The 10,235-nt window shown below is 43.7% G+C and overlaps 1 protein-coding gene across 1 annotated transcript in view; it reads right to left on the bottom strand.

The window, feature by feature from the left end:
• Nucleotides 1-362: 362 nt before the first annotated feature.
• The window catches only part of PPID (peptidylprolyl isomerase D), a 31,364-nt gene continuing 21,491 nt past the window's right edge, over nt 363-10,235 (bottom strand). Inside the window, exons 7-10 of the mRNA XM_063920471.1 lie at nt 3,042-3,183; nt 1,652-1,738; nt 1,522-1,564; nt 363-886 (exon numbers count right to left, since the gene is read on the bottom strand). Of these exons, the coding sequence (XP_063776541.1) occupies nt 798-886; nt 1,522-1,564; nt 1,652-1,738; nt 3,042-3,183 (361 nt within the window). The 3' untranslated portion in view covers nt 363-797. The remainder of the gene's footprint in view (nt 887-1,521; nt 1,565-1,651; nt 1,739-3,041; nt 3,184-10,235) is intronic.

Below are 10,235 nucleotides of genomic sequence, written 5' to 3'. Positions count from 1 at the left end.
TGTTGTTGAACTACACATACCAGCATGCCATGCTACAGTTTTGCTACTTGGCCATGCTAAAACTGTTGCAGGGCATGCTGGGATGTGTAGTTCAACAACAGCTGGAGGGCCGAAGGTTCCCCATCCCTGCGGTGTAGAGCCTAGAAGCTCTAGATATCCATTAGGATCCTCAGTTGTCAGACTGGAGAATTCACTTCTCTGGACAACCCCTGCTTCTAGTGCATGGTTTAGCAGCTACCGCTCAAATAGCATGACAGCGGGGATTACTCCAAACCTGAACATTAACAATATTTTGTGAACCATTATGCTCAGAGACTTTAGTACACAACACACAAAGCACTTTCCACAGTAACAGACTTAAGTAGGAAGGACAGTAAACCGTTTATTCTCTCAGGTTTAAGAAAGAACACACAATAAAACAGAACCGCTATGTTCTCCAAAATGTTACACAGGAAGCAATAAGCACCATCCTTTCGCGGTTACAGAGAATAAAACAAGCAAGCATTAGTGGCTTCACTGCTGGAAACTAACAGAAGCTAACTCGCATATGAAAAAAACAAAAACAAACACACTGCACATTCCACTTGTTGCATAGTTCATGCAGTGTCACAAAGGACAATAAAAGAAAGGAGGTCATAACTAAAAAAAAAAAAAAAAAATTGTAAACATGAGACACCTGGGTTGAAACCTACGAAAATCTTTTTGGTTTAATATCTGTAAGCAAGTCTTCTTGCAGATCCTTTGCGCCCAGATGTCGTAGTTCTCCATACACTGCATGCCCATTTCATTGTAAACACTTATGCAAACATTTTTGCATATACAGCTTTCTCCTTTTCCTTCTGTTCTTTAATTCTGTGCTTGACTCGAAGGATTTCACTGCTGATAGCTGCAATCAGTAAGATGATCAGGTAAATGGACAGGACATACTGTTACCCCCAGGATGATTGCAGCAATCCATTATGGAGCACAACAACATTTCCCAACCAGATTATGTTATAGTGATGAACAGTGAATCACTCATTTATGTAAGTGTGCAACTGTGTTCTTAGCAATTGTTTAAAACTGTAAGTAGTTTGAGACGTCCGTTTGTGCTATATTAAGCAACGAACTAAGACTATGGGATCAAATTATTGATGTAGTAGATGGAAAAGGGAGCTCTTAAATACATTCTGCAGATGTCAAGATGTACGTACCACATGCACACTATGCCGCTTCCTCGCTAATTTCATGTATCTGAGGAAATATGCTGTCGTTACCAATAAATCCTGTAACTGTCCAACATAATCCATACCATTAGGATTGTTATCAGATGTTAGCAGGAACCCTAAAGCAGATGCACGCGATTTTGATGATCAATCGGTTTAAAAATGAACTGGATCATGTACTATAATCGGGTGGAAAGATATTGTGCCCCATTCAAGATGTGCATTTGGCAGTCCTTGTAATATGGCCATCCACATGCTTTGCCACAGATTTATCTACACAACAGTCCACTACCTTCTTCTCAGTAGACAGACTTACCTTTTTCCTCAGGCGCTAACTCATGAGCCTTTTTAAGATCCTCCTACCATAAAAACAGAAAACAATTACTCACTATACACAAAGTAAACCCGTAAGAAAAATGCAATATGAGCTCTGAAAAGTAATTTACCAATGCTTGTTCATAATCTTTCAAACCCTGCCAGCCCTGGGCCCGTCTGTAAAGTGCTTTTGTGTTAGACGGATCAATTTCCAGAGCCTATCAGGAAAAGGAAAAAAGGTTTAGTTACTGAGCACCACACACTCATCTAAATAATTCACCATTTCTTTTGTACTACTAGAAGTGAAGTCAAAATAACAGCTGTGTTATTTAGGAGCTAGTCCCTTCCAGCTTCTTCTGCTCCCTGTTCTTAGACACACTAGGTTATGTACAAACTGGGCAACCAGATGGGGTTTTTACCTCCACTGCTTTTAGTGGATTACAATGTAGTTAATAATCATTAATAAACACAGTAAGCAGCGTCTTAAGTACCAAACACCTCATATACTGAGTGCACCCTGCTCTTTACCGAGTACAGAAGAGTAGTTATAATCTCTAGGTACTTTTATATAAAATGATCCAATAACTCAGCCGTTGTGGCTTTACACAATTTTTTTTTGTTAAATGCAAAATGTTGTTGGAAACAGAGAGAAAGGTCACATTTACTACTAGTTATACAGGTTGAGTATCCCTTATCCAAAATGCTTGGGACCGGAGGTATTTTGGATATCGGATTTTTCCGTATTTTGGAATAATTGCATACCATAATGAGATCTTATGATGATGGGACCTAAATCTAAGCACAGAATGCATTTATGTTACATATACACCTTATACACACAGCCTGAAGGTAATTTTAGCCAATATTTTTTATAACTTTGTGCATTAAACAAAGTGTGTCTACATTCACACATTTCATTTATGTTTCATATACACCTTATATACACAGCCTGAAGGTAATTTAATACAATATTATTAATAACTGTGTATTAAACAAAGTTTGTGTACATTGAGCCATCAAAAAACAAAGGTTTCACTATCTCACTCAAAAAAGTCCGTATTTCGGAATATTCCGTATTTCGGAATATTTGGATATGGGATACTCAACCTGTACATACACACACACGGTGAGATAAATCTTAAGGAAAGTTAGTGCACATCTCATGGTGTCAAGCAGCTTGCAATACAGATTCGATCCCAATGAGCACTCCCGTGGGGTCGGTATCGCAAGGCTAGATGGGCTGTTACGGCAAGTCAATCTTGATTATCTAGTACAAAGTATAGTCAATATTGTACATAGACAAAATCTGTACTATCTGGGCTCTGGGGGAGTTCAAAGGAAATCAGTCTCAAAATCGGGCATATCAAGGATCTCACCGTGTGTACACAGCTTAAGGTGATTTTGGAGGGCACTGTACTTGGAATCATTTAGACAGACAGAATATAATTTGGATATGGAAGTACCTAAATCAGATCTAATTTTTAAGGACTTGTTTTTGCCAGGAAAGTTCAGTAGCTTTACCTCATGACAGCTCTCAATGGCTGCTCTGAAGTCACACATTTTCAGTTTACATGCAGCAATATTCAGATTACAGCTAACAGCAATAGGATTTAACTTTGATATGTTGTCATCTCCAGTGACATCTTTGCAGCTTTCTGCATATCTGGAAAACATGAAAGAGTTCACAGTAATAAAACAAGTTATTGGTTCAACTGGCATTCCTGCTTAATCTCATACATGGTCTAAGCCAGAGGTTCCCAAACTCTGCCTACAAGGTACCCTAACAGTCCAGGGTTTACCTACATCCATGCTTGTACAGTTGGTATAATCAAACTGATTGAGGTACTAATTACATCACCTGTGCTTAATCATGGATATCTTTTAAACCTGGACTGTTATGGTGCCATGAGGATCATGATGGCAACCCCTGGTTTAAGCAACCAGATCTTTTACAAACTATACAGCAGAGGTTCTCAAACACGGTGATCAAGACCCCTCAGAGGACCAGGGTTTACATATATCCATGGCTCAGCACAGATGGTTAAATCAAAAAGACCGAGTTGCTAATTAAGTAACCTTTGGCCAAGCATGGACAAATGTAACACTTGGACCGTTGGGATGCCTTGAGTACCGCTTGAGAGCCTCTGCTATACAGAACGAGAGTCTCATACAAAATTCTTAGATTACAACACTTGAAAGCTACATATTTGTTTATGACAGGTGTTTTTTTTTTTTCCTGGTTATTCAAAGTTTGCAGCAGAAATAAGAGGATTTTGGTACTTACCGATAAATCCATTTCTCTGAATCCTCTAGGGGACACTGGAACAGTCTTATACAATAGGTGTGTGAAGCTTGCAACCGGAGGTGTGGCACAATCTAAAATTAGCATTGTCTGCACAGCCGGCTCCTCCCCCTTCACAGCCCTCCTCCCTCAATTTGAAAAATTTGACTGAGAGAATAGGACATGATACTATAGCACTTGGCGAGGAACCGAACCGTACAACATATCGAACAGCATCCAAGAATTCTTATCCGAAAACCAACGCTGTTTGCACGAATTGTTCTAACAAGAACTTTGAACACAGCAGGTTGACAGCACCGAGGCGGGCGTCCAGTGTCCCCTAGAGGATTCAGAGAAATGGATTTATCGGTAAGTACCAAAATCCTCTTTTCTCTTTCATCCACTAGGGGACACTGGAACAGTCTTATACAATAGGGGACGTCCCAAAGTTATCCCCCAGGGAGGGAGTGCTGTCGGTGGCCTGCAAAACCAAACGTCCGAACGTAGAGTCTCCGGACGCAAAAGGTATCAAACTTGTAAAGTTACGCGAATGTGTGGGCTGAGGACCACGTCGCCGCTCTGCAAAGTTGAGTAGTGGAAGCACCTCTGGCAGCCGCCCATGAGGCACCCACTGATCGGGTGGTATGAGCACCCGTCTGAACCAGAACCTGTTTACCACAGGAAAGATAAGCTTGCCGAATGGCAAGGCTAATCCATCTAGACAAATACTGCTTAGATGTTGGCCAACCCTTCTCTTGCAAACAAATGGTCCGACTTTCTGAAGGACGACGTAACTTGTACGCTTACTCGTAAAGCTCGGACACCATCCAAGGACATGTCCCCATCAGCGAAACCCTGGAAAGATGGGACCACAACTGGCTGGTTAACGTGAAACCCCAAAACCGCCAGACCTTGTTTAGCTGCTGGCCAACCCTTCTTTGGACTATCACAATGAACAAATGGTCCTACTCTCTATAGAACGACGGAACCTGCACGTATATCCGTAAAGTGCTGACAACCTCCAAAGACACCATCTCTATATTCTTGAAAAGACTGAACTAGAATTGGCTGGTTTACGTGAAACCCAGAAAATACACTTGGGAGAATCTCTGCCCCCGTACGGAGGACTGCCCTATTTTCCTGGAAAATTAGAAAAAAAGGACTGACACAATAAGGCTCCCCAATCAGAGACCCATCAGGTAGAAGCTAAGTTAAGGACCAGCGTGACTTTCCTGGAGATATATTTCAATCCTGCTCCCTCTAAAGGCTCAAAGGTGGTTGAATTTAAATACTCCAACATCAACTTTAGGTCCCACGACTCTGTGGGAGGACGGAAAAGAAGGTTGTATCCTCAGAACTTCCCGGAAGAAAATCTGAACTGCCTGTAAAGATGCTAAGCGCTGCTGACAGAGGATGGAGAGAGACGAAATCTGTACCTTCAAGGAGTCTAAACTTAGGCTTCTATGTAAAACGGCCTGGAGAAAACGAAAAAACCTAGACAGGTGGAAGCTCCTGGAATCCAACCTCCGTTCCAGACACTAGTCCATGTTTTCTTCCATATTCTTTAGTAGTGCATGGCCGTGACCGGCTTTCTAGCCGCTTTCATTGTATGAACAGCCGCCTATGGTATCCCTCTCCTTCTCACGATCCTGGTGTGAGTAGCCACGCAGTTAACCAAACCTGTTCAGGTCTGGGAGGCGGAACTGTCCCTGTGATCACAGGCAGTCTCTCTGAAAGGTGGCCACTAGGGATCTTTCGCAACGAGCCCACTCAAGTCCGAGTGCCTATTTCTGTGGGACCAGGCTGGTGTAATGAGAATTGCCAACACTCTGTTCCGTTTTGCCTTCTTTAGTACCAAGGGTAGGAGAAGAAACGGCAGTAAAATTAAACACTTCTGTAAGACCAAGGAAGTGTCAATGCGTCCACTCCGTTCGCTGCTGTATCTCTCGTGCTTGCCACTACCTGGACAGCTGAATCTCTCTTTTTTTTTTTTTTTTTTTAAAGGCCATCAGGTCTACTTGAGGTCGGCCCCATCTCCTTACTACCATCTCCATTCCCGGATGCATGTCCTGGCGACTGAGATAATTGCTTCTCAGTTTTCCAGTCTTGGAATGAACTACACCGAAAAGGACGAACTTTTAATGTTATCTTGCCCCTACTTGACGGTCTATGCATAATGTCATTGTGATATTGTCCAACTGCATCATCATGTGTTGGCCCATTACTAGGTCTTCGGCTAAGAGAAGTTATATTGTAACTGCACTCCGCTTGAGAATGTTTATGGGTATACCGTTCTCTCGTGACGTCCGTCTTTCCTCGAGGACGGCACTCCAACCTTTGAGACTGGCATCCGTTGGGAGGATCCTCCAATCCCAAATGCCGAATAGATGTACACCGAGGTGTAGAGAAACCGTCTGTGCCTGTAGCACCCGAGTCACCAGCCTCTGTATGTCTCTAGTAGGACTATCCTCAATTGTACAGTGTCGAAGAGGATACCTAGAAATGGAATCCCTTGAATTGGCATTAGGTTGGATTTCTGTAATCACAATTCACCTATGTTAAGTGTGACCGTCTGTGGGCATGACAAAAAAGGATTCGAAAAGAACCCCATTTCTTCTGAAGAGTAGGGATATGTGTATCAATTTCCGAATTGTCGTCAGTAATGTCTACGCCTTAGAACGGAATGACAGCTTAGGCATTGTCAACATCTATATTCAATATAGAGAGACAAACCCTGTTGATATATAATTCTCAAGTCTCGGACCCGGTCTCTCTAGACCTTTCCAACCCTTACCCCCCATAGGAGGGCCACAGTAAATCTGTGTAGAGACCGGATTAGTGGCTAGTGGGAATAGTCCCTGTTACCCGAGGCTTCTTCAGTACGAGACTGAGAACCAAACTAGTTGGATAATGGACCAGAGTAACGGCTACTGCCTATTGGTCTAGTTCTATAATACCAGGTAGGCAGAAGATGTGTGAGAATTTGAGGAGTCGTTCTCTTCGATCAGCTGTTCCCGGAAGGTGGCCTAGATCAGCAGATCATTTATATAAGGCATGATCGTGACCCTTAACAGTCTCAAACTGGTGACCCTTATCTTTTTATAAAATTCTCGTGGCTGATGATAGACGGAATGGTAAGGTCCCAACTGGTACTGATCTTTGATCAGTATGAATTCAAAGTTTGCTTGATGAGGAGTCCAAATCGGGTTATGAAGGAATGTATCCCTTATGTCCCAAGACACTATGAATTCCCCCGGGTCTAGGCCTGCAGTGACCGGTCGGATTGATTCCCTCTTGAATCTTTAGGCCGGTAGAAACTGGGTCAAACACTTCAAATTGATTACCATTTTTAAATTTATTGGACCAAGGAAGGCTGTGCTTCCAAGGGAAATAGCCCTCCAACCCGGTGACTGCTCTTTATTGACACAAGAACCTCCCATGTCCGTTTGAGATGGTCTTGCCACTAGAGGTTTGGATTTCCCTGTCAATTCCAACCTACATGTGACCCCTGTTTTGCAGTGGGACTGTAATAAGTAAGAATCTTCTTTAACAGACTAGGCAGGGATGAGCCACCATCGTTATGGGATCCTTTCCCCTTCTGTGGGATCCGAGATTCTGTTGTCACAGAAAACATTGAGAGATATAGTTGAGATCTGGAAGCTAACTTCCATAGCAGCGTGATAAAACATGTGGTTAACTCTCGGATATGCCCCGCTAGTCAAAATTTTGATTTGGGAATTTTGGAAGTATGTAATGATCACTTCTAGGTAGTTCGCCACCGTTTCGAGAGTCAGCATCAGGGATCACATTTCCGTTTTAGGCTATTATGTTATACTCTTGTGGATGGAGTCATTTTAACTATGAATTTCTCCCTATTTCGGATGGGTTTGCAGCCCACCCTCAATTGTTGAAATATATGTCAGGTTATGCCTTCCGAACCTTGACAGACACTGTCCCCTGGTAGTGTGCCCGTTCTCAACAGTCGCACACCCCAGGGCTGTTAACCTTAGTGCCCATTTATTTGAGCAACCATTTACCTTAGATAAATATGTACATACTACTCAGCCGGACTTTCACCTATTAGCATAGAAGGAAAAAGGCCGTAGACATATTTGGAGCTCGGAAGAGTATTTTGAAATAGCTGGAAATCTTTCTTTCTAGAAGAAAATATATAATTAATATAAATACTCCTTCAACCAACACCCACCAGACCACCAACTGTTGACACAGATAGAAGTGAATTGGGAGACCATATCTGATGCTCCCTCCTCCGCCGACCTGTCAGCAGCGTCTGTTGAAAGAATTATGCGTATATAAATATATAAGTAGATGTACACTGGAGTTACTGTGCTGGTAATAAGTCTTAGTATTCTTGTCTTGTGCATGTGATGATGAAAATGCACCCCCACAGAATACATTTTATAATAGACAACGGCATACCGCAGCGGATGACGGGAACAAATGTACACTGGATTCACCTGGCTGGATTCACTGATAAAAATAATAAGATTTTACTTACCGGTAAATCTATTTCTCGTAGTCCGTAGTGGATGCTGGGGACTCTGTAAGGACCATGGGGAATAGACTGGCTCCGCAGGAGACAGGGCACTCTAAGAAAGAATTAGGACTACTGGTGTGCACTGGCTCCTCCCTCTATGCACCTCCTCCAGACCTCAGTTAAGGAAACTGTGCCCGGTAGAGCGGACAGTACAAGGAAAGGATTTTGGAATCCAGGGTAAGACTCATACCAGCCACACCGTATAACTTGTGATAACTTACCCAGTTAACAGTATGAACAACAACAGAGCATCAGACAACCTGACGCAAACATAACATAACATAACATAACCCTTATTTAAGCAATAACTATATACAAGTATTGCAGAAGAAGTCCGCACTTGGGACGGGCGCCCAGCATCCACTACGGACTACGAGAAATAGATTTACCGGTAAGTAAAATCTTATTTTCTCCAACGTCCTAGTGGATGCTGGGGACTCCGTAAGGACCATGGGGATTATACCAAAGCTCCCAAACGGGCGGGAGAGTGCGGATGACTCTGCAGCACCGAATGAGCAAACACAAGGTCCTCCTCAGCCAGGGTATCAAACTTGTAGAATTTTGCAAACGTGTTTGAACCCGACCAGGTAGCTGCTCGGCAAAGCTGTAATGCCGAGACCCCTCGGGCAGCCGCCCAAGAAGAGCCCACCTTCCTTGTGGAATGGGCTTTTACCGATTTTGGAGGCGGCAATCCAGCCGCAGAATGAGCCTGCTGAATCGTGTTACAGATCCAGCGAGCAATAGTTTGCTTTGAAGCAGGAGCACCCAGCTTGTTGGAAGCATACAGGATAAACAGCGAGTCAGTTTTCCTGACTCCAGCCGTTCTGGCTACATAAATCTTCAAAGCCCTGACTACATCTAGTAACTTGGAATCCTCCAAGTCACGAGTAGCCGCAGGCACAATAGGTTGGTTCAAATGAAAAGATGACACCACCTTCGGCAGAAATTGCGGACGAGTCCGTAATTCTGCCCTGTCCATATGGAAAACCAGATAGGGGCTTTTACATGACAAAGCCGCCAATTCTGACACACGCCTAGCCGCAGCTAAGGCCAATAGCATGACCACTTTCCACGTGAGATACTTTAACTCCATGGTCTTAAGTGGCTCACACCAGTGAGATTTCAGGAAACTCAACACCACGGTAAGATCCCAAGGTGCCACTGGTAGCACAAAAGGGGGCTGAATATGCCGCACTCCCTTTACAAACGTCAACCTCAGGAAGAGAAGCCAGTTCCTTTTGAAAGAAAATGGATAGGGCCGAATTCTGGACCTTTATGGACCCTAATTTTAAGCCCATAGTCACTCCCGACTGTAGGAAGTGAAGGAACCGGCCCAGCTGGAATTCCTCTGTAGGGGCCTTCCTGGCCTCACACCAAGCAACATATTTTCGCCATATACGGTGATAATGTTTTGCGGTCACGTCCTTCCTAGCCTTTATCAGCGTAGGAATAAACTTCATCCGGAATGCCGCGGTAAGTCTTGGAACAGACAGGGCCCCTGTTGCAACAGATCCTGTCTGAAAGGCAGAGGCCATTGGTCCTCTGTGAGCATTTCTTGCAGTTCCGGGTACAAAGTCCTTCTTGGCCAATCCGGAACAATGAGTATTGTTCTCACTCCTCTTTTTCTTACGATTCTCAGCACCTTGGGTATGAGAGGAAGAGGAGGAAACACATAGACCGACTGGAACAACCACGGTGTTACTAGTGCGTCCACAGCTATCGCCTGAGGGTCTCTTGACCTGGCGCAATACTTTTGTAGCTTTTTGTTGAGGCGGGATGCCATCATGTCCACCTGTGGCAGTTCCCATCGATATGTTATCTGTGTAAAGACTTCTTGATGAAGTCCCCACTCTCCCGGGTGGAGGTCGTGCCTGCT

The sequence above is a fragment of the Pseudophryne corroboree genome, chromosome 1, assembly GCF_028390025.1.
Source record: "Pseudophryne corroboree isolate aPseCor3 chromosome 1, aPseCor3.hap2, whole genome shotgun sequence".
NCBI lineage: Eukaryota > Metazoa > Chordata > Amphibia > Anura > Myobatrachidae > Pseudophryne > Pseudophryne corroboree.
Note: the sequence above shows the minus strand (reverse complement) of the source record. Positions and strands in the feature narration are given on the sequence as shown.